General features: G+C 49.9%; 1 protein-coding gene and 1 non-coding gene across 2 annotated transcripts in view; both read right to left on the bottom strand.

Moving 5' to 3' along the window:
- SYNM (synemin) overlaps window positions 1-14,636 on the bottom strand; it is a 28,605-nt gene extending 13,969 nt beyond the window's left edge. The window contains 2 exon segments of the mRNA XM_060617769.3: window positions 6,382-6,506; window positions 13,712-14,636. Of these exon segments, the coding sequence (XP_060473752.3) occupies window positions 6,382-6,506; window positions 13,712-14,521 (935 nt within the window). The 5' untranslated portion in view covers window positions 14,522-14,636.
- An 8,447-nt stretch (window positions 14,637-23,083) lies between these two features.
- On the bottom strand, window positions 23,084-23,190 carry LOC132670479 (U6 spliceosomal RNA). Its single transcript, XR_009606716.1, has one exon. It is a non-coding gene; the product is annotated as a U6 spliceosomal RNA (small nuclear RNA).
- Window positions 23,191-24,432: the final 1,242 nt, after the last annotated feature.

The following is a 24,432-nucleotide window of genomic DNA, read 5'->3' as shown; positions in this document are numbered from 1 at the left end:
GAAACTACAAGACATCATGAACTTCAAAGATCTCACCTAATAACTGGCTAAGTCTCAGCCACGTGGTTGAGTTTTATGACACGTGGTTATAAGTTTTCAAAAGAGTAGGATTTAATTTAGAAAAACTAAATGTATTCCTCCAAGAGCTTGAGAAATTCCAAAGGACTGTTTTTCCTTTGAACTGGAGCACGCAAAGGGATAGGTAATCCTAAAAAAATAATACAGCAACCAAAAATATCATTACGACGATGAACTTGCCAATGGCAGGAATTCTGTATTGCTTTATTAGCGGTCCAAACCCAGAGACTGAATATTTATTTCCCCCATTTGAAACACGCTGTCTCTGCTGCCATTACAAAGAGGAAACAGGAAGCTCGCACGTCCCCGCTGTGCAGACATACAAAGAACATGTTTTGACTTTGACGTTGTTGTTTCCAACCTAACCTTTTAAAAAGGACTTTGCCTGACAGATTGCAGGCAGCAAATCTTTGCATTACATGTTCATATGTAAAGCAAGACTCCCTTCAGTATTTTTCTTTTGAAAAATCGTCTGGCCCTGCTTTCCATTTCTCCAAGCGACATTTAGAACAAGTGTTATACATTTCACCCCCAAAACCTAAAACACAAAGCATCGTTTTATATTTTGAGGGAGAAAGCATCACCTGACCCCGCAGATTAGAAAGCCAGGACGGGACTCTTACGTACACGATTTTCATAGCCTGCAGTTTTGTGGTTTCTGGACTCCGTTTATTCCTGGGTGTTTTTGCATTTTTTTTTTTTGTTTCACCCCTAAGTGTTTTTTTTTTTTTTTCATTCTATTTTCTAATCGCTTATTCCTGATGACTGGGTTCTGTTCTCTTTTTGTGTGTCGGGGGGAGGGGGGGCAGGGCAAGGAGACTATTTTCTAGCTGCATTTATGCAAGCTCTCAATCTGAAGTTTTGGGACCAGGTCTTCGTGTCAGCAGTGCGGGGGGGTGTGGGGTGCCGTGGGCTCTGGACAGCATCACTGGCCCCTGGTTTTCACGGAGCCTGAACAAGCAGCTGCTTCACAGAGAAGGCTCGCTGCCAAGGTCTCGTCTGCAAGAGCACGTAATGAGCGGCGCCCTTCTCCCACGCTCCTGGGCTCCCCCCAGCCAGGCTCCGGCGCCTTGGTCAGCCTACGCAGAGGCTTCCCGCCCACCCATGTCAGGTCCTCTCTACCTGAATCGCCAGTGACCGGAGACCTCCTGAGGCCTCCCAGCACCCACATCACCACACATCCCCCCACCCCCCACAACCTCGGCACGCAGCCGTCCTGCCCTTTAGCTGCCAGCGGCCACCTCCCTGCCCCCTGCTTGTGCAGATTCCACCTCAGTGGCCTCCAGTCGGGGCCCCTCCATCTGCCCTCTTCCCAGGCCTCTGCTCACTCACCTTGCATTCTCCTTCCTCCACCTGTTTTCTGATCAGACTCCTCCACCTGGAGCTCCTTCGGAGTCCTTCCTGTCAGCCCACTTCCTACTGCCGACTTTCCCAGCCCTTCAAGGCCAGCTCAAATCTCACATCTCTTGAAAATCTCTCCTGCCAACCTCGGCTGGCAGCTCTCTGTCCCTCCTCTGAACCATCTTTATCTGACCCTGTTAGCTGGCAGTAAACGGTCTACAGTGTTTTCTTGGCACGCGTGCTCTTTTATCACCTTGTTTGGCTTTTCACCTAAGGGGACTGGTCCCTCCCCACATGCCACCCCCCACTTCCTGCCTCCCCTCTCTCCTTACGTGTCTGATCGAATCTCCACCATCCTTCAAGATCCAGATCAGTCTCACCTCCCTCCTGAAGCCCTCCCTGATTCTCAGAACTCCCTTCTGATGCCTCGCAGTTGTGCGTCTTGTAGGGTGTTTCTTGTTTCCTCCACAGTGCAGGAGGCGACCTACATCCACGCAGCCTCATCCACCGCACGTGACCCTCAGCACCAAGCCACTGGCTATATGTCTGTGGCCCGTCTGAGCAGGCACAGCGCCCTGCCTGCCAGCATCTCTGGAGCAGCCAGAAGGCAGACCCCACCCACAAAACATGGCCTCACAGGGGTGGCTCTTGCCCATCCATCACACACACAGCCCTCCATGCCAGGCCCCCAAAACCAAGCTGCCCAAATTCCCAGCACTGCCACAGATGCCACGCTAGCTCCGTCCTCAGATCCTCGCCCAGGCTGGCCCTTCTGCCCGGAAGCCCTTCCCACACGATCTTCCTGGAACCCCGTGGCTGCGTGCCTCATCCATGATGCCCCCATAGCACCTGGCAACCAGTAAGCCTGCCCTTCATTTGCCTCATCTCTAGGCTACTGTGAGACAGGCTTAATGCTTTCAGGATGTCCCCAGGCTGCTCTGCAAGCAGTGATGTGCACACGAATCACCTGGGATCTCGTCATGATGCTGACCTGGACCAGGAGGTCTGGAATGGGCTGGAGATTCTGCATTTCCCACAGGCTTGAGATGATGCCAACCCTGTTGGTCTGCACCCATGCTTCTCTACCCCAGCTGCACCTGACGGTCCTCCTCGGAGCTGTAAAACCACCAGACCTGGGCCCATCCTGGGCCAGGTTAACTGGAATATCTAGGACTGGGCCCAGGGGCCGAAGCTTCATCAGGGTCTCCAGATGACCCCCAAGTACAGATGGAGCTGAGAACCACACCCTGTCCCGTTTGAGCATCTCCCCTCCAGCCGCTCAGCTGCCAGTGTAACAAACACACTCACAATCACGGATCTGGCAGACAAGCACCTCCAGCCCCAGACAACTTCACTGGTGACAGGTAGAGGAGAGTGAGCACGGGTCCCCGTGCCAGCCCACCTTCTCCGGTGCTTGCCCTGGTCTTAGCATCGGCCAGCCCCACAGGAGGAGAGGGCTCATTCTCACACTCACCCACCAGGTGAGACACCACTACCTTCCCTGGCCACCAACTGGCCCACTAGACTTGCTGAAATCCTCCAGCCTTAGACTCCTGGGTTTGCTTTGTTCTAATTTTATTACCTTATTAAATCTGTATCTTTGTTTATAAACTCTAAGTCTACATTTAATTATAAATTACGCAATTTTGTTATTAGTATTTCTTTTTCGCAGTGAAGGGCCAGATATCTGGGTTCAGAAGTGTTGGTGACACTTGAGAGCCGGCCTCCGCACAGCTGACAAATTCTAGCTGTACTGGGATGTGCTGCTGACTTTAAGGAGCCACAACCCCTTCTCTTCCATATGAGATGCTTAGTCAGAATGGTGGCTATCAACTCTGGGCACTGCACGGAACACCTGGGGCAAATGTATATGATCTCAGTCATGAGAGGAAAGCAATGCCAGCCACACTGTCAGCCACCCTCGGCCCCTCCAGACAGGGCTGGTAAGAAGTCACACTGCAGGGGGCCCTAGGCCCTGGTCCCCAAGAGGCTGACAGTCTCTGCTGCACTCAGTGGGGCAGGGTGTGGAAGGAGGGTCAACTTCCTCAAAGACAGTGGGTCAAGACTTACAAAGATCAAACGGGCACTTGTGAAAGGGTCAGAAGAACAAAAGGGCACTAACGCAAATGTGAAGTCTGATACCTGGCCTAGAATTTGGGCAGCGAGGTAAAATCCTACAAGAGTCACATATGACAAGGGTTTTTCTGCAGGACACCCAACAGCTATAATAATGCTAGAATTTTGGCTCATACAAAGAAAGGGATTATATTCAACTGCCTGTATGTCTTTTAGATCTGTGGGCGCCTCCCAGACTAAATCCTGAGCCCTGGGAAGCAGGGAGGCCTGTAAGCAGTTCTCACCAGTGGTGTATCTGCAACCAGGCAAGGCCAGGCCCAGGCTCATCATTTTCCCCATGCAAACTTGGACTTCAAAGAGACACACAGTGAAATCAATCACCTGCTTTCCGTATGTCCTGTTGCCACCTAAATTCCTACGGGGTAGCCAAGTCAACCCTTAAATGGGTTAGAGAAATGCCAGCAACAGACAGAAACAGTACACTGGGCCCCTGCCGACTGTCACACTGCTGGGACAACCCACATCTGCTCCAGGTCAGTGCAAGTTCAGGGTACCTCCTCGCTATCTCAATCCGTGGGACTCAAGGGAGGGTGACCCCTTGTTCCAAGCCCCGGAGCACTTTGTCCCCCTGACCAGGGACAAACACGTGGCCCAAGAGAGCCAGAGAGCTGGGCCCAGGAGTTCTGGTGGGATGGATGTGAAAGAGCCCCTTCCTCCAACCTCCAGGTCAAAGCCTGGCACTGCCTGGGGCCCATCCTGCCGCAGCGTGGGCAGAGCCAAGAAGGAAGAGACTGCTGGCCCACAGGCAGTTCCAGGGGCCCCAGGCTATGTTCTCTGCCCACCCAGCATCCAGCCCCTTTGAGGGCTTTGACACCTTTTAATCTGGGTTGCTCACCCCCCGATTCAAGTCAACATCTCCATAAACAAAGCCAAGTGCCTAAAGTAGCATGCTCATCTGCTGGCAAGTGGCAGGGACAGTCACCATCAAACCTCACCAGGGCACTCGGACCTACTGTGCCTGAAACTAGGCACTTCTTCAGTTAAGCGAGTAATAAACACTGCTCTTGGCTTGAGCCAGTCTGAGAAGGCCTTCTGTCACTTGTAAGTGAAGAAAATCCTGATTAATGCTTCCTTCCCCCTGAATAAAGCCCGTTTTGAAGTTTTCCTTATTAGTAAACCCAGATTCTCTCACGCAGCATTTGTTTGAACACCCTACCAATTTAATTTTGCAATCGTTCATCCCAGGGGGTCTCCAAGGACAATGTGGGAGATGGAGTTTGAGAAGGGACAGGCTGGCAGTCGCCTCCTCCACCCTCTGTCCGCATCTGGACTACCACGGCCTCTGCAGCGCTCAGCCACAGCACGGCTTTCAGAGGGAGGGGCGCAGCAAAGCCCCCACTGGCTTGCCCCCCCTTCCATTCAGCTGCTGGGCCCTAGGCAGACCTCACCCCCTAGTGGCTGCCTTGGGCCCAGGCCAGGGGCTGCCCCGCTGCCTGCTCCCTCTTCACTGATGGTACCAAGGGCCTCGATGAGAGGGTGGCTGAGGCGAGTCCTTCCAGACAATACAGACAGTGAGGCTGGCCCGAGGCTGCATTAGGCTACTAATGTATATCAAAGCTACCCAGGCCATTTGGATATTCTGAGAGCAAAATCATGATCAGAAGACTGTGGACTGTGCAGCCCACAGGGAGTGCTGAACTAGGCCTGCCTCTGCCCTGGCTCTGTCTCTAATCAAGGGAGTGGACCCTGGTCCCCTCCTTTTCCTCTCCAGGTTGAACTCTCCCAATCTGTTAGCAGTGATGTTGTCAGAAGATGGCACTTATGACCGTGTCTTCTACTCACTTGCCAAGGCAGATTTTCCAGAGCTCGTTCACACCCGCAATCAATTTATGCTCCGACATATCCTGGAAGTGAAGCGGTGGAGGTGGGGGGGTGGCTCCCAGACCCCTCTCTCCCGCACCTGGGAAAGAGGTGAGGAATATCTACCCACCCAGAGAGGGAGACTGTGGAACAGTGAACAGCCACAAAGGGCTTGCTCGATAATGTTGGTTGCCATTATCATCCGCACAAGCGGGGATCCAGGGTCTCCTAAAGTGCTTCCACTGTAAGTGTCTGAGATCTGGGCCCCTCTGTACCCAGTCCTCATTGAGCATGAAAGCTGCAGGAAATATGGGGCACCACCCCAACCAAAGACTGCTTACCATGGGGAGCGGGAGGGGAAAGGAACGCCAAGGGAAGCATTGCTCTGCTGGCCCACAGGCAGTTCCAGGGGCCCCAGGCTATGTTCTCTGCCCACCCAGCATCCAGACCCTTTGAGGGCTTTGACACCTTTTAATCTGGGTTGCTCACCCCCCAATTCAAGTCAACATCTCCATAAACAAAGCCAAGTGCCTAAAGTAGCATGCTCATCTGCTGGCAGAAATGCAGTTCCTCAAGGCCAAAGCTGTGGGGAGCAGAATCAGAGCCCTGAGATTTGAACAGTGCAACAGGCACGTGGACTTGGGAGTTTCTGGGTCTGAGTCCTGACCCCCTACATTCTAGCTCCATAAGTTCCCTGAGTGAAGTTTGTCCCTCTGTAAATGCAGGAGCTAATTCCTAGGATCTAAGGAGCTGACACATGTAAAAGTCTTCCCTGGGGCCCAGGACACGCAGATGCCGGGCAAGGGTATGAATTCTGCCATTCCCATCACTGCGGGGGGGGGGGGGGGGGGGGGGGATTGGCTTGGTGATCTAAGTGAGGTCCCGCTCTTCCTCCTCTCTAGCCCTGGACTCCAGGGCTGGCCACGCCAGGGTTTGCCCTCTGATTATCACGGAGCCTCATGGACTCTGGAGGCTACGGGGGATCTCTAGCTTCGCCAAGGCAACCTCTTTGCACAACATCCTTACCGATATGTTGCCACCTCCCGGCTGAGGCCAGTCTTCACCTGCACAAGCTCCTGATAGTCCCGCAACCTGTCCGCCATGGCCAAGGTGAGGGCCGCCTTCTCATCCTCCAGGCAGGTAATCACTCTCTAAAGAGAACAAAGGGCTTTTAGATCACAGGACTAGAGCTTTGCTTGGTCAAACTGAAGGTACCAACAGTTCAAGACACACACACACACACACACTTCTAGGCTTCTTAAAGATGCAGTCATTGTCAGGGCATTTTTATATTTTGACTTTTAAATACAGTATTTCTTCCACATTAAAGTTTTTTTTAATTTTTTTTTAATGTTTATTTTTGAGAGAGAGAGGGAGAGTATGCGCAAGTGAGCAGGGGAGGGGCAGAGAGAGGGGGAGACACAGAATCTGAAGAGGCTCCAGGTTCTGAGCAGTCAGCACAGAGCCCGACGCAGGACTCGAACTCACGAGGTGTGAGATCATGACCTGAGCTGAAGTCAGATGCTTTACTGACTGAGCCGCCCAGGCATCCCCACATGAAAGTTGTTTTGTATTGCACATGGACGATTTTGATAGGACACTGGCTCCTCTGCTCCTACTTTCTAATAATAATGAATGCTTAGGAGTCTCTTAAAGAATCTCTGCTTAGGAAACTCAGCACATCAAACCAGTCTACGATGATGCTATTGAAAGTAAGCCCAGACCAGAGAGCAGGGGGTTTACAACATCAAAAACAGAAGTCACTCAGATGTGAAACAGAATTTTCTCCGTACTCATGATTTCCCCAACAATAAGCAGGTACACTGACAGAGCTCTGTGTTTCACCTAGAAAAGCTACTTTACAATCATCTGGGGAGAAAGCTACATTGGTGAGACAGAAATATCTTCTAGGCATAAATGTCAATTCAGAACGGGATATAAATCTTCTGACTGTACTTGTAGCACAGAGTTATAAGCACTCTCTCTGCACATGCTCATATCATCCTCGCAGCCCTTATGCTGGTTCCACTCACACCTGGTGATTACATCTATCCTTCTCTCCCCCTGGCTGGGAGACACTGACGGGCTTGGTCTGCCACGTTGGGCATCCCCCTCCTCTAGAAAAATGCCCACTCCCTCTATGTCGCACAGTACACAACTGGTGAGTTGGACTGGAAATGATCAAGATAATAGTACCTCCTCAAGATGTGGTTTTAGTTGTTTTTTTTTTTTTTTTTTTAATGTTTATTTTTGAGAGACAGAGCACAAGAAGGGAGGGGCAGAGAGAAAGAGGGAGACACAGAATCCGAAGCAGGCTCCAGGCTCTGAGCTGTCAGCACAGAGCCCGATGCGGGGCTTGAACTCACAAACCGTGAGATCACGACCTGAGCTGAAGTCAGATGCTTAACCAACTGAGCTCCCCCCCCGCCCCGCACCGGGCACCCCAAGTTGTGCTATTTTAAATCGACAATACCTTTTAGTTAATAAATACAATGGCTCCATCAGTGCCATTTTATAGCTTTGCATTACTCTGAATTGTAGTTTTTGCATAATATTTTATAGTTGTTCTGAGGAATAATTGAGCACATATTTAAACACTGGAATGAGTCCATATACTTTAACTTCCAGTTTGTAATGGAAAACAGCATTATTTCTGAATACAGCTCACTAAACTGGCTACATTTTTAGATATTTATCTTTGTGGAATTCAAAAACTGTAACACCAGAAGGAGAGGGGATCTATTTCCATTCTCCATGTAATCCCTCCAGCAAAGGCACCTGGTGATATGCTAAAGGTCCACAATTAATATGTAAATAAAACCAAAGAATGAACTAAGATCTCACACTGGATCTACCATTTTAAACAATGCACAATCTTCAGGAAAATAATTCTGCCTCCCAAAGAGTTCTAGCTCAGCGAATGATTGTTAGATTCTCCTGGTATATAAAGGGTGATTAAAAACAAAAAAACTGAAACTATTTAGCTTTTAAAGCAAAGAAGTAAATTTAAGAACTAGCAAGTATCCCAGAGTAGATCTCTGTGAATCTCCTGGAAAACTGGCATGTAAGTAGATAAAGACCTTCACCTAAGCACACCATTGGCCAGTCTGGATTTAAGTGACAAGGTTGCCAGAATTTAGCCAGGATATTCCTTCATCTAGAGTTAAGTCTTGGTGTTAAAATCATCTGTTCTCCCATGTTAGAGGGAGTATAATCCCAGGTATAAGTTAGAATTAAAATATGCTATAAACATACAGCCATTACTCCTTCCTACTACATGAAATTCAACCTAAATCTCAAAATTTGAGAATCTGTAGTAATGTATTCTTTATAGAGAACTTCAATTATTGTGAACTTGCTTAGAAAAAAAATATCACGTGCACTCGATTCTCCAACCACAAACGTCCTGAGGAGGTCAGGACCCCCCCAGCCAGGCCAAAGAGGTATGCCCAAAGATTCTCTCTCTCTCCCCAGAGGGCACTCTAGAATGGTTCTGCACCCCCACAAAATACGAGGAAGAAAATCAAACTGGGTGTAAGTTAAAAAATATAGTTCCCACTGTATTTCCATGTGATTCAACCCTTCCTAAACTGTCAAAGGAAAATTACTTGACTTTTGGAAGCAGGAACGTTAAGACTTATTATTGGCTCCTAACAGTCTCCACAGAAATTGTAACCGATCTTACTGGTTGAAGAAAGCTTCAGACCTGGTTTCTACCTTGCCAGAGGTTTTCAAACCGTGGGCCAGGCCAGGCCAGGCCAGACGCACTGGAGTATGAGATACATACAGCACGCTGATCCTAAGTAACCAAGCGAAAGCATATCCGCCTAATGTTATAAAAGCTGGGGAGAGAGGTCACCTTTTTAGTTACTATTTAGGGAACTTTTGGATGGCATCACAACAGATGATGAAATGTAGCTCTGCATCAGGGAAAGCGTGCTGCTGACAGTGTCCAGAGAAATCGTTCTCTTACCCACAGCAAAGCCGCTCTTTGCTGAGCAAGTCACACAAACAAAATAGGAAGAGCTTGCAAATGTCACAGTCACTCAGGATCTTGAGTGTTAGAGCTGGAGGGATTTAAATACCACGATAACCTGTTTTAGACCCCAAACCTGCATGTATTCAAAATAACAAGCGTTAATTGAATCCTAAGAGTGTTTATAGCTCTAGTCCAGACAATACCCTCAACTCCAGGCGCATAATTTTATGCTACAATACCAGGTGGGTATCTAAGAGGCATCCAGAGTGAACTCTGATCTCCCACCCAGATCCGCCAAATCACCTGCCCCAACCCCCTCTAGCAAAGAGGGCTCCCTTTTTCCAGTTACTCAGTCCACGAGCACTGGCATCAACTGGGATTTCTGTCCCTCTCTTCCACTGTCATCCAATCCATCCGCAAACCCTGTCTGCTTCAACTCTGGAGGGCAGCTGCCTCTCAGCACCCCACCCCTGCCTCTGGTCCAAGCATCCAGTGCCTCCGGCCTTGATTATTATTGCAGTCTCCTAAAAAGTTTGCTCTGCTCCCACTCTTGCCCCACACGGTCTACGTTCTATACAGCAGCCAGAGCAGTTCCACTCAGACACAGTCAGACCACCACTCCCCTCTGCTCAGAGCCATCCAGTGGCTCCTCATGCAGCTCAGGGCAAAAGCCCAAGTCCTAACAGGCCACGCTCCCCTTGCTTCCTCTGCCCCAGCCAGGCCCGCCTCCTGAACACTGAGCAGCTTCCACCTCAAGACCTGTGAAGTCAAGGGACTTTCTCTGTTTTGTTCACTGCTATATCCCTGGTACTTAAGAACCAAGCTTGCTTGGCACATTATGTGCTCAATAGCCCTCGGATGAATGAGTGAATTGGATTTTATGATCCCTGTTTTACAAATGGGGAAACAGAGACACAGTTAGTGGTAGAGCCAGAATTCAGGCCCAGGCAGGGTGGCTAACCCATTCCTATTCTAATCAAAAGAAAGGTCTCATTCAGTCACGTTTTGGGGACTTGGAAGCCTTTTATAGTTAGCCCCAAAGGCGAAGAGCTCAGTTTTGCAAGCAAAAAATCTCAGTCTTTATAGGGTAAGGCTGGCATAAACCACAAATGTCTTAAGTTTTTGTCCAAAGCTCCTTCCTGCAAACTGGGAGACAGGGTGTATTACTCAGGCTTTAAGTGAGTATAAAATGCTGGGGACTTGGATGTCTAGTTCAGCAAACTTCTATCTGGCAACTCTGACGGAGAGGCCTAACAGAGAGAAGGCCTAATATGTAGGCCTTAGGGGAAAAACCACTTTTCCCAGAAAGAGAGTCCTGGCTAGCATCTCGTTCTCCTGGGCTGCACAAGAGGCCCAGAGCCAGGAAGACTCTCTGGGCGCTGAGCAGAGGCTCCTGCCTCCAGGAGGGGTAGGGGAGGGGCCCCATTAAACCACATGGAACACAAAAGCCAAATGAAACATATTTGACAGGAAAAGTATCCTAACAACAGCCAGCTGGAAGGGTCAGAAAGGATTTTAGGAGTTTCAGATTAACTGGGCACCACTGGGCTAGCCCTGAGTTAGAGAATACGGGTTAAATGTTTATCTTGGATGGGAACAAAGATGTGGCTTAGTGGTTAGTTGCTCAGATACTGGCACCTGAATAGAACCCTGGCTTAGCCACTTACAAACTAGGTGGACCTAATTCATCATCTGTGCCTCAGTTCATCATCTGTAAAATGGGGCTGATTTTAGTATCCACCTCATAAGATCGGGGTGAGGACTAAGAGTGAATTTGTGGGAAAAGCCCGGTCCCTGTGGTACCTGACGCAAAAGAAGCACTTAATAAAGGCTAACTCTTAGTGATGAAACATGTACTACACTATATTAGCTAAATCGGGTTTTAATTGCATTTCAGGGTCCCCAGAGCATCTATAGAATCTGAAGATATCAAGGGTTTGGGCTTAAATCACTGATACTTACTCTTTAACAAATGCCTGGTATCTTTACACTTAAAAAAAAAAATACTCTAATGGTTGGTGTTGAATCTTTGGAAATGCAGTTTGAAATCTGGCTGCTTTAAGCTAACAGGGGAAAGATTCAGAATAGGGATAGGGAAGGAATGAAATCTACACACATTGGAAGTGAAAACAATCCAAGCCCATTGACATTCCTTGCTCTCTACTTTTAGGGCAAAGAAGTAAATTCCAGCGACAGAGGTATCACCCGGACAGATTGAGGGTGGGGTCCTAGCCCCCGCCAGGTGTGACCCCAGGGAAGGCACATCCTCGCTGGGCCCCGGTCTCTGCATGGAAGAGCGGGACAGTGATTCCAACTGTGCATCCCAAGTCCCCACTTCTGCACAGTCAGAAGAGCTCTGTTTTTATCTGCTCCTATCTGAGGCTGCACTAAGATTTATTTACGGGGAAAAGGGTCCTGGGCTAAAAAAGAACCCTGTAACCAGAGCTTCAATGTTCCAGAATGGGCCAAGTGAGCTACGACTACAGTAAATGGTGAGGATTTGGCCCACACGACACACCTCAAAGAAGCAGTTTCTAAAAGTGCCAGTGCAGCCCGGGCCCTTGAGGTGGGAGCAGAGATTCCCTGAAAAGGGGCTCAGTGGACAGGAAGTTTGGCTGGCACTTCCTTTTGGTTAAAAGTTCCATGAAAGCCTACTAAGATACTTTTAACTTACACGCAACACAGTGCATGGGGCCCCGTGGAACTAGCATCTCTGGCTGTCATCACTGGAGAGGGAAGCACTCTGGAGTCTAGAGAAAGCTCTGGAAATCAGCACAGACTTCAGCCAGTCCCTATCTTTGCTCCACCTACAACCCCAGGAGAATGCTTTTGACAATTATGAGGCGGAGGCTCAACCAGACCCACATCCTAAAAGATTAAGTTCCGGGCAATTTAGGGGCGTCTGGGTGGCTCAGTCAGTTAAGCGGCTGACTTCGGCTCAGGATCAGGTCATGATCTCATGGTTTGTGAGTTCAAGCCTCAGCTCAGACTCTCTACTGTCAACGTGGAGCCTGTTTTGGATCCTCTGTCTCCCTCTCCCTCTGACCCTCCCCAGCCAGCTCTCTCTCTCTCTCAAAAATAAACAAACATTTTTTAAAATACTATAAATTCCAAACAATGTAGTACTGTATTGCTTTACAGGATTTCCCATCTAGGCTCCAGCTCTTTGAATACTGAAACCCCACCACAGTGCTGAGGACCTAGGAGCGAGCAGCCAATAGATATTTGCTGACTGTGGACACCTGTCACATCACCATGGTCCGCTATGCCACAACCATCATGTTTCATTTACTTTTAACTTTAAAAAAAAAGGGGGGCACAAAATCACTCTACCCAAATCTTCAACCCCAAATTATCCCCTTAAAATAGTTCTGAATTTCTGTGGATGTTATTGTCAACTGCCCTCCTGAGAACTAAGGATAATACGATTTGGGAGTATTTTCAATTCTGGCCTAGACGAGGCAGGACCAGGGCCAACCCCGGTGCTGGACTGGATGGACACACAATAATCAGTCACAGGTGTCACCCGATCAGTGTCAGAGGTTTGGGCTTTGCCTCTCCGAAATAGTAACTGTTTATATTACCCTGCACTTGTAATAACATCCTGCCACAGGGACCAGCACGTTTCCACAACCCTTACACTACCCAGCGATCTGATGGCCCGCTTGTGTGGTGGGAAAAACATCTCTGATTTAAGCTCCTTTCTGCATGAAGGTTCCTGCCCCTCCCAAGAACAAACAGGGCGAGTGGCCCAGAGAGCCAAACCAGCTGCCTCCTCCAGGGAAATCACTCTGGCAAAACAGAAGCCGTTTTAGGAACAATTTAAGTTTTCCCCCAAGGGTGCCCTACCCCTAAGGGGCTGTCATTTTGAATGGCGCCCGGTAAGGGCTTGACTGTGCCTAAGAAACCTCCCGGCGCTGAGACCTATCCGAGAAGGAATGAGCTGTCACCTCTGCGGCCACTTGTGGAAGTCAGAGGGAGGGGTTTCTTGGCTCACTTTTGTGTAAATCAGGTGCTCGAAGCACAGGAAATCGAAAGAGAACCTGGAGCTGACTGGGTCTTTTGTCGGGATGCCCCCTCTCATCTCAAGAGCTAAAAAAACTGACAACCTATCTAGACGGCACGGACGGCCCCGCCACATTAGCACTAGCCGGCTGTCCCACACACCGCGCTCCTCTCCTGCGGCTGGTGAGACGCCGGGACCCCCGAGGTCCCCCTTCCGCGCCCAGCTCCCGGGGCCGTTCGGGCACCTCCGGACCGGCCCCACCCGTCGGCGACGCCACGCCCAGGGCGCAGGCAGCGGGTCCGGGGAGCCCCGCCGCTCCCCTTCCCTCACCACCCACAGAGTCCGGGGTGGGGCGGTCCCGGCGCACGGACCTGCCGCTCCTCCGCCTGCAGCTCGTACGCCTCCCGCAGCCGCAGCAGCTCTTCCTCCAGCAGCGCGCGCAACTGCTCCAACTCGAGCGCCTCGCGCCGCAGCGCCTCCGCCTCCTGCGCGCACTGCCGCGTCTCCTCCTCGGCCTCGCGCCGGCTCTCCTGGCCGCGCCGCAGCGCCTCTTCCAGCTCGCGCACCTCGTCCTCGTACAGTTGCACGGTCTCCCGCCACGACTCGGCCACCAGCAGCGCGTAGCTGTCGTGCACCTCCCGCAGGCGCGGCGGGGACGCGGCGGGGCCGGCGGCGCGGGCGCGGTAGCTCATGGTCAGGCGGGCGGCGCGCTCGCGCAGCTCCCGCACGTCGCGCTCGTGGGCCGCTTCCAGGCCCCGGCGCTCGGCCTGCAGCCGGCCCAGCAGCGCCTCGAGGGCGGCGCGCGCGCCCAGAGCCTCCTGCAGCTCGCGCCGCTGCGCGCCCAGCTCGGCGTCCAGGCGGCCGCGGGCAGCGCGCTCCTCCTCGCCCAGCCGCTGCAGCTCCCACAGCTCGCGCCGCAGCGCGTCGCGCTCGCCCTCGGCCAGAGTCGTGGCCCAGCTCAGCTCGTCCAGCTGCTGCCGCAAGCCGCGCGCCTCCTCGGCGAAGCGGGCCTGCCCCTCGGCCCACAGGCCCTCCTGCCCGAGCCGGCCGCGCAGCTCCTCCTCCAGGAGCAGGTTTTCGCGCTCCAACTCCCGCACGCGGCACACATAGTCGTAGAGCCGGGCGTTGAGCTCTTGCAGCTCGGCCTTCTCGGGGCCCGTGTGAAGCCGCCAAGACAGCATCTTGCTGGGCGTACGGGGCTCTGCCGGCCGGTTCCCTCCTGCCCTGGTCTTGTCCCCTCCTCCGCGCCGCTCCGGCCCCGCCGCTGCCCGGGAGGCCCGCAGACTGGGGCCGGAGCCGGCGCGCCCGGGCACTTAGCGGACGGGGCGGGCGGGAGCGGGCGCGGACCACGGCCACCAGCCAATCAGAGCGCGGCCCGGCGAGACCACTGCGGCCGGATGGCGCCCCCTGCCGGAATAACAGCGGCGCCACGCGGCCGCCCGGCCCAGGGACCGGGTGACCAGGAGTCCTCGTCGTCCACAGTCACTTAAAAGCGGGCGGTGGCTCGCTCGCCGGGCAGGGATCGGAGAAGGGATGCCGGAGAGAGGTCCCTGTCGCTGCCCCGACACGCGCACCTAGAGCACCCGAGTGTCCTGGAGTCCATGGAAGGATATAGAAGTCTCCACTGAGAGAACTGGTCGCTTATAGGAGACTTCTCATCCCCAGTACTGGAAATCGGAGCCTTTCTATTTTTCTATGTAAAAAAAAAAAACATTATTTTAAAACATTTAATAAAATTTAAATATAATAAAATAAATTTAATAAAAATTAAATATACCAAAATTTAAAACATATACCTCTATAAATCTAATATATGCACATTTACTTACACATACATAGATGTGCATTAAATATTCTATTTTAACTTAAACATAAATGCATATTCATTTGCCAGTGTTTCGATGTACATACAGCCAAAACTTTTCTTTTGATATGGGCTGACTAGAGTTTCACATTCTCCTTATACAAATTACCCATAAAGGACATAGTCTCTGCTTTCCGATATCATTTTCATTCTTTTGGTGTGAGAACTTAAAGAGATTTTGAAGTTCTCCGAGCGCAGAATTTTCCTAGACACTTCCTATCTTCCCAAACTTTATACAGTTGTCACCACTACACCTAATGTGACAGCTGCCTTTTTTCTAACATCGCACCTCAACTTAATTGTCACCGAAACCACAGCTCTCTTTTGCACACTTGTGTGTCATTAGCTTTCATGACACTTATTCAAGTTACAAACGACAATAGCCAGTACAAGTGGTTTTGAGGGGCACGGGAACAAACACAGCTGGCCTTTGGTTGGAGTAGCCCTCGACTGGTGGGGACAGAAGTGCTTAGGGGAGGCCTGGAGAGTCATCCACTGGCTGGATATATTTTGCAGATGACATGGAAAGGTGAGTTAGTCAGCACATTGGTCCAGGGACAGTCCCTTGAGACACCTTCCAGGGCTCTCCTTGTGACAGGCATGAGTCTCCACAAATGGGGGTGAAGTGGCTCTTTGCTTTTCTAGAGCACCCATATCACAGACCCCCTTCCCCAGGTAGAAGTGAATATCTTTCAATTTAGAATCCCCCCGCTTTCTGCCAAGGCTAAGTTGAGGGAGAAGGGAGGGCCAAGACATGGGGCAGGGACTCTGGACCAATGCTATCATTGTTCATCCTTCTCTCTTTCACCCAGGTGCACATCACACTTCTCCTTTGCTTGTCAGGCCACACAGCTGCTATGATGTCATTGCCCAGACCTGTCTGGGGATCTCATCAGTATGAGCATCTTTCCTGGACCACACTGGGACACCAGGGCACTTCGGGGTGGCTCGCACAGTTGCCTGAACTCAGCACACAGCCATATATTTTCAATTCTTCAACTTGCCAGGATACCCGGGGTTCTGCTGGCCCACCTCTCCTGGCCAGGCAGGGTAGGAGACCTTCTCAGGGACTGGTGGGCCTTGATGTTTTGCTCTTTACCCATTAGGTTTTCCTTGCCCCGATGCCCTTCAGGGTCTTACATTTTGAAAGTCAAAACTTTCTCCCTACTTCTGCTCTAAATCCTGTCCTTGAGAAATGGCTGCTATTGGGTACAGGAGCCCAGTTTGGGAAGGAGTCATAGGGCACGAGGAAATAGCAAGAGAAAAGAAAAAGTACCACTGGTTAATCTCTCAAAATAATGTCCTGATGCATCACACTTAATTCTCACAAAACTGTAGCTCAGAGAAGTTGAGAGACTTGCCTGAGGACACACAGTTCCTAAATTTGGGAACAGAAGTATCAGAAGTTGTGACCACAGGAGCAGACCTGAGCGGGCAAGGTCCGGCCAGGAAACAGAGGAGCATATTCAAAGGGAAGGGAATGGCTAATGGGATGTAATGAGACTACAAAGGGGTGGATGGGATGCAGAAGTATCAGAATTAGCAAGAGCTAGAAGCCAAGAAGCCCTTAGCGCCCAAGGGACAGAAGGAGGGGAAAGTGTTGGCTGAGCCTGGAGGAGCCTGGAGCTCCGGAAGGGGGCCCCCTAGAGGAGCAGGAGCTGAATGCATCCCAGGAGGGAGCAGGTGAAGAAAAACCCAAACCTCTCTTCCCGCGTTCCCATCTCCTGCTGGTGCCTCCCATTGCGGAACCTGGAGTCACTGGGGCTTGGCAGTGGTGTGCTGGGGACAGCTCCTACCGGCTTGTGAGAGCCAATTGTTAAATTTTCAGGAATTTTGTGAGCCAGTTGTTAAACACAGCCATTGTGAAAAGCAAAATTCTGGGGCGCCTGAGTGGCCCAGTCGGTTGAGCGCCGGACTCCTGATCCCGGCTCAGGTCATGATCTCGGCAGTTTGTGAGTTTGAGCCACGCATGGAGCTGTGCACTGATGGCATGGAGCCTGCTTAGGATTCTGTCTCTCCTTCTCTCTGCCCTCCCTCGCTTGCGCTCTCTCTCTCTCTCTCTCTCTCTCTCTCTCTCTCTCTGTCTCTCAATAAACAAGCAAACAAACTTTAAAAAAGAAAAAAACAAAATTCTAGTTCGCAGAGCGCCTTCAAGGAGAGCGGGAATTTCCCCAGTCTCCCGATAGGGGGCGCTGCGTGAGGATGGAGAACTCAGAAAGCGGCTCCAGGGCCCCTTCAGGCAAAGGTCCCCTCCTCCAGTCTCCGTGAGAGGTGCTGTGGACGGGAAGCAGAGTGCAGAGTTTCATGGAGAGCCTTAGAAACAGGGAAGCTTGCATAGGGCTTGGGGAATGGGAATAGCAGGTCTTTTCTCTACTTGGAAGACATGGAACAGCATGCCCCAGGACACATGGGCCTCCTAAGCTTGGGGGGACAATTGGGGAAGGGACATTAATGAATTTCCCTCAAATGGTTCGTCCCACCCCCACTCCATTGCTTGAGGGGAGGCAAAAAGCCAAAACAGAAATGTTTTCATGGCACGTTTTATTTTTTTAAGTTTTTTTTTTTTAAGTTTATTTATTTTATTTTGAGAGAGAGAAAGTGACCTTGCAAGAGTAGGGGAGGGGCAGAGAGATAGACCGAGAGAGAGAATCCCAAGCAGGCTCTACGCTGGCAAGGATTGAACCCATGAATGTGAGATCATGACCTGAGCCGAAACCAAGAGTGGGACCCTTAACCAACTGAGCCACCGAGGTGCCCTTTCCTGGCAAGTTTTAAAGGCTTGAAGAAGACACCTGACTAGGTAAAAACCAGGGAGGAAATCCTGAGATGGAAGAGGAGGACGCTGAGGAAAGTTGGGGTTCCCAGGGGACAAGAAAAGATCCCTTAAGGCGAGGATGGGGAGGAGAGATGGAGGGGAGTCAGGAAAGCACGGTAATTTCTAGAGAGCTTCTACAGAGGGGAGCCTTGTACCCCTTCTGGGCAGCATCCCAGGGAGACAGCAAAACCCCAGCTATATTGTGAGCTCCAAGAGCAGAGGCCTTGTGCCCAACTCCCCAGGTGCACCCTTGCTGGGGATGGCAGGCCTGAGGGGACAGGCTGCAGCCATGACCTGGAAAGCCTTTCACAGGAGCCCACCCCCCACGTGAGTGAGGCCAGGAGCCAGAGCACCACTCGGAAGTAGCAGAGGACCTGAGGGAGCCATTGAGACAGAGAAGGGATGACTCCAGCAGAGCCCCCACCAGCTTGAAGACGCCTTTTGTAAACATTAGAAGAAGGCAAATGAGGGGCGCCTGGGCGGCTAAGTTGGTTAAGCATCTGACCTCAGCTCAGTTCGTGATCTCATGGTTCATGAGTTCGAGCCCCACGTTGGGCTCTGTGCTGACAGCTCAGATCCTGGATCCTGCTTTGGATTCTGTGTTTCCCTCTCTCTCTACCCCTTCGCCACTCACACTCTGTGTCTCTGTCTCTCAAAAATGAATAAATGTTTTTAAATTTTTTTAATAAAAAAGAAAAAAGGTGAAAAAGCCAGAGGTACATGGCCTGGCCAGTTGGTAGTTCCTCAGTACAAAGAAAAAGGTATCCCTTTCTCAGGATGGAAGTGGTCCTGCACCTACACCCACAGCCCAGCAAGCACACCACAGGCTGGATTTCAATCCTACTTATCCCATCATCCAGGTATGTTTATGCAGTGGACAACCTGCTCAACTGTCCATGGTGGTCCACTGTCCCAGCCTCTGCCTACGTGGATGAAGACCAAAGGCTCTATGGGATGAAGTGGAAAGCTGGTGGCTGCCAGCACAGACAGGTGACACAAGGTCAGACAGCCCCCACCTCAGTGCCTTGGCATTGTATAAGTCCTCAACAATTCTAGTGTGGCCCCAAGGAAGGATAGAACCTTGAACTGATAGAGATTGAGTTTTCATCACCCTGATGGAAATTGGAGCCCTAAATAGAAATCAGGTTGTGATCTTTAAAACAAAGCAAATCTGTTGTTATTTCCTACACACCCAAGTCTGGTCTGGGAGGCATACCAGCCCCCTGCAGGTTTGGCTAGGTAGCAAATGATCCACATGGGGCAAGGGAAATGCAGTGGATCTGAGCTGGGCACAGTGGTATAGACTAGACGGAGCTGCTTCGCATCCTGGCCCTTACTATCAGCACGACCTTGGGCACAACCACCTCTCTAAGCCCATTTGCTTATCCATGTAACAATGCAGACAAAATAACACATGGAGAGCCTCCAGGTTGGACAAGCACAGCCCTTACCATATACCAGGTATGGTTCTGAGGGCTTTATGCAGATTAACTCACATCATCAGCACAGCAACCTATGAAGTAGGTACGAGCAACTCTATTCTAATGATGAAGACACTGAGCCACAGAGCATTCAACTTCCCCAAAGCCACGCAAGTAAAAAGTAGCAGGATTAGAGCCCTCCCTACTCCTCCTACCCAACCCCCTAGACTGCCTCTTATACTGTGTGAAGCTTGTCTCACTCTGCCTGGTGCACACCCAGAAAATATGGGTCATCCTCCTGGGTCATCCTCATTGGTCATCCCCATTCCAGGAATCACACAGAAGTTTCTGTGTCAGGAAGGCCAGGGAGACATGCCCAGGACCCAGAGGGTCAAGGCAGATGACAGCTCAGCAGAGTCCACAGCTGAATGGGGCTAAGGGGGAGGTGAGCAGGCATGGACTATCCTTGAACCTTCCAGACTCCGTCTCTTCATTTGGAAGGAGGATAACTCCTCTCTCACAGGACTGCTACAAGGACTAAATAAGAGCATATAAAGTCATTCAGGACACAGCGTCTTTATGTCCTACTTCACTTAAAAAAAACTATTTTACAGGGAGCCTGGGTGGCTCAGTTGGTTGAGTGTCTGACTTCAGCTCAGGTCATGATCTCGGGGTCTGTGAGTTCGAGCCCTGCATCAGGCTCTGTGCTGACAGCTCAGAGCCTGGAGCCTGCTTCGGATTCTTTGTCTCCTTCTCTCTCTGCCCCTCCCTGCTCATGCTCTGTCTCTCTCTCTGTCAAAAATAAATAAACATCTTAAAAAATTAAAAAAATAAAGCTATTTGAATCCAGCCGCTCCTCTTGGAGCCCAGTGTTCCCCACTCTGTCGCGGCTCTCTGGCTATTTCAAGAAGGCTGATTATTTGTTTCTCACTGTTTCATAGGAGCACAGCAGGTGTTTATTGGGGTATAGGCTGCCTTTTTAAAAGATGCAAAAATAGCATTTGGCATATGAAAAAAATGTGCAGTAACTTAACCTGCATCACCTCCCTCTCTTAATTTGGAAAGTCATGTCATTTACACTACAAATGAACTTGGGAAGGGCCCCACATGGCAGTAAGACCTCCCCTGGTTAATCTTCCCAAGAGAAATAAGACTCACATTTCATCCTAAGAACTAAAAAAAGAAGTATCTCCCATCAAAGAGGAACAGCACGTTTGCTATTACTGCCCTTAAAAACACATTTTCCATGGAGTTCATTAGTGGTGGCCAAGATCAGATTATTCAGAAGCTAGTTATGGAGCCCCTTTTCTGTGTTGGAGGCTGGGCCCAGGGGACACTTTGCAGAGGGAGACACAGCCCGTTTCCTCATGGACTCGGGGTCTGGGGAGTGCAGAGGCTTTGGGAAGGCTGCTGTCTTTTCTCAATGCCCCTGAGTATGCTTCCTGTTCTTGTTGGCAACCACCAATCACTCAGCAAGACTTCTCTTTGTCTCCAATCCAGTCTTGTGGCTTTAAATACCAACAACATGTCAATGACCCTCAAATGTATGACTCCATCCCAGATTGTTCTTCTGAGCCTGTTGTGTCTTGATTCAGGCCTCTGTTTATGACATGACCACCGTATGTCCCTACTCTAACAGGAGAGCCAAGAGGGTGCTTTGGGTCCCTGAATATCAATGGTAGTTTGGAGTTGGGTACTCAACCACTTTGGAAAGAAGTGGTGTTCCCCTTTCTCCAGTACGAACGGCTGTCATCCCTTGGGGGGAGACCCAATGGAACACAACTGTATTTGGTTGCCATGGAGTTTGCTAGGTACATTCTTCACTGGATGGGTTCTGGGTCTGAGAACTGACTCAGGCCTGGAAATTAGGCTATGACTTATCATAAGAAGATTGGGTGATGACTTAGTGTAGGGGTGGTTTTGATTAGGTATTTATTAGTGATGTTTTTGTCAGCAGCCCCATTTATCTTTCCCCTAGGAACACTGTGTTCTATGAATCATCTCTGTAGATCCCTTAGGTCATCTCCCCTACCCCAGCTTGCCATTCCAACGTTGCGGCTCACTGTATAATTGTACTCAACATGCTTCTGAAACTTACAAGGCTGCCACCTGCCCTCCGCTTGGCCTGTATCCACGGTATGTCAGTGGTGCCTGGATTAGCACTAGCAGCATCACCTAGGAACTTTCTAGAAATGTACATTCTCTAGCCCCAAACCCAGACATCCTGACTCAAATTCTCTGTATTCTGACAAGCCCTCCGGTTGATTTTAATGCATGGTAAAGGTTGAACATTACTGCTCATCCCCACCAGAGAAGCCAGTTCTAAATCCTCTCCTAATGTTTGTCCATCTTTCTACAGAAGACAGCCAACGATGCCTTGTCCCTCACCCATGTGTGCTTTGTCACTTTGGTAGATGGAATGTGTGGGGAAATAAATTCAAGAATTCTTTTACTTACATAAATCGGTTAGAAAAAAGCTTAGGACTGAAAGCCACCACCATGGGGCAAAAACGCCCAAGGTTAGTTAGCAAGATATTGTAACGGGATCATGAGAAACTTGTTATATCACCTGCAGGAAATTACTTTTCATCTGGCACCAATGTACCATGATCACAAACACCACTTGCCCCCCAGAGCCTTTGCTTCTTACACAAGTTAATGATTACTATCTGATTGTCTTCTTCACATTCACCACATGTATAAGATCTTGTTTTCTTCATGTTCACCACGTGTGTAAGATCTTGAGTGCTTAATAAATACAGAGACGAAACCCGTGCTCGGGACTCTTGTCTCCTCCCAGACATTAGCCTCTCTCATATTCAATTCTGCATCCACTTTCTTGCTGGACAAGAGAGAACTCCAGATTCATAGTCTGGGACAGGAATGTCCACAAGGCCTCCAAGTAACGTGGCCAGTCTGGTGGGTTTCTAGTGTCAGCCCACTTTTGCTATTTTGTTCCCTTCCCCCAAGCTGCCCCCATCCTCCTGACATCTCTACTTTATTTAATGTGGGCCAGCCCAGCAGCATACTGGCACAGTCACCCAGGGCTCTTGCCACAGGAGAGTGCCCCTACACCAATAGACTTCCCCTGACCCAGCTTTCCAGCTGCTCCTGACCCAGCACCCGGCTTGTCCCTGCTGGCAGCCAGGACCTGTAACACGTTTGGGGTAAAACTCCTCACCTTCCTACACAGACCCATCAGGTTTGCTCAGATTTCTCCTTAGTATAGACCTGGGGGCCAAGAAGAAGGTGGTGGTCAACCCTAAAGAGCAAGCATTGTTCTGGCAGGCACCTGCCTCATATGTGCCTTCTGCATCGTCTTCTTACAGGAGGCAAGAGGGGGCTCTATATTCCAGCAGTGGGAATGGGTCACTTCTGCAGGTGTGGGGTAAGGTGGAGGCCCAAGCTTCTTACCTGCAGTACCCAGGTCCCCCCATCCCAAAGCTCTGAGTCCCACTCCTTCCCCATCAGGGCCCTTACTTCAACATAGGAGACGTGCCTGGAATGAGAACCCAGGGTTCCCAGAAGTAGTGCCTCCTTTAAGCTCATGTACTCTGCCTCATCTTCCTTTCTATCTGCCTTCTGCCTGCAGGAGAACAACGAACTAGGTGCTCTAACCCTCACACTTTATTTATTTATTTATTTAAATATGGAACGCTTCACGAATTTGCATGTCATCCTTGTGCAGGGGCCATACTAATCTTCTCTGTATCCTTCCAATTTTAGTATATGTGCTGCCGAAGCGAGCACACACTTTACTTTAAATCATTGAGCAGTAGTGATTGCTCAGTGGCCATCACTGAAATGGCAATACTCAGATGGACTCTTTCTCTCTTATTCACTCAGTGGCACTTAGCAAATCACTGGTTTCCAGTCTTTCTAGTTACCATTTTCTCCAGACCTCTCCCAAAAGCCTCCCTTCTGCCTGTACCCTGTCCCAGTTCATTAAGGACTTAGGAATCATACCCTGACAGCATGCCAGGAACTATCAGTACTTCTACCTACTAGCAGAGAACAATCCAAAAATGATGTTAAGAAAACAATTCCAGGGGTGACAGGGCGGCTCAGTTGGTTAAGTGTTTGACTCTTGGTTTCAGCACAAATTATGATCTCAGGGTTTATAAGATTGAGCACTGCATCAAGCCCTGTGCTGACATTGTGGAACCTGCTTGGGATTCTCTCTCTCCCTCTCTCTCTGCCCCTGCTCTGCTCACATACTCTAAATAAATAAATAAATGAATAAATAACACTTCCATTTCCAACGACACACACAAATAAACTTAGGGATAAAGTTAACTAAAAAATGTAAAGCTTGAACCCTGGAAATTGCAAAACGTTATTGAAGTAAGTTAAAGAAGACTTAAGTAAATGGAAAGACATCCCATGTTCATGGATTGGAAGATTTCATATTGTTAAAATGCCAAAACACACACACACACACACACACACACACACACACACCCCATGTGTACATACATACCTATATTATTTTTCTATCATCTAGCTAGCTAGCTATCCAGAAACATGAGTGCATACTGATGCTTCCAATTCCAACCCACATGGCTCATTATAGCCTTCCTGCCCTCTTTGCTTATTTGTAACTTCCTCCTCTGACAGTGAGAAGCCTAGCTCTCTCTCATTATCTACAATATATTAACCTATTTGTTCAACCCTAGTGTACATGTAGTTTCTATGCAGTCTCTTTAAAACCTAAGTCAGATTACTCCTCTGCTCAAAATCCTCCCATACCTCCTCATTTCACTCAGACTAAATCCAAAATTCTTGACCTTCTATGGCCCAAGGCCTTACAAGACATAGATCGCTAATACATATTGATCTGCTCTCCCTTGTGCTTTTGCTCTAGATATTTCGGCTTCCTTACTGCATCCCAGAAGCTGAGGTACTAGAAGGGGGTTTGACTGAAAAGAGGGAAATAAGAGAACTTCTCAGGGGTAGCAGAACTATTTCCTGCTTTGACTTTGGTGGTGGTAA

This window comes from Panthera onca, chromosome B3 (assembly GCF_046562875.1).
Source record: "Panthera onca isolate mPanOnc1 chromosome B3, mPanOnc1 haplotype 2, whole genome shotgun sequence".
NCBI classification, from domain to species: domain Eukaryota; kingdom Metazoa; phylum Chordata; class Mammalia; order Carnivora; family Felidae; genus Panthera; species Panthera onca.
Note: the sequence above shows the minus strand (reverse complement) of the source record. Positions and strands in the feature narration are given on the sequence as shown.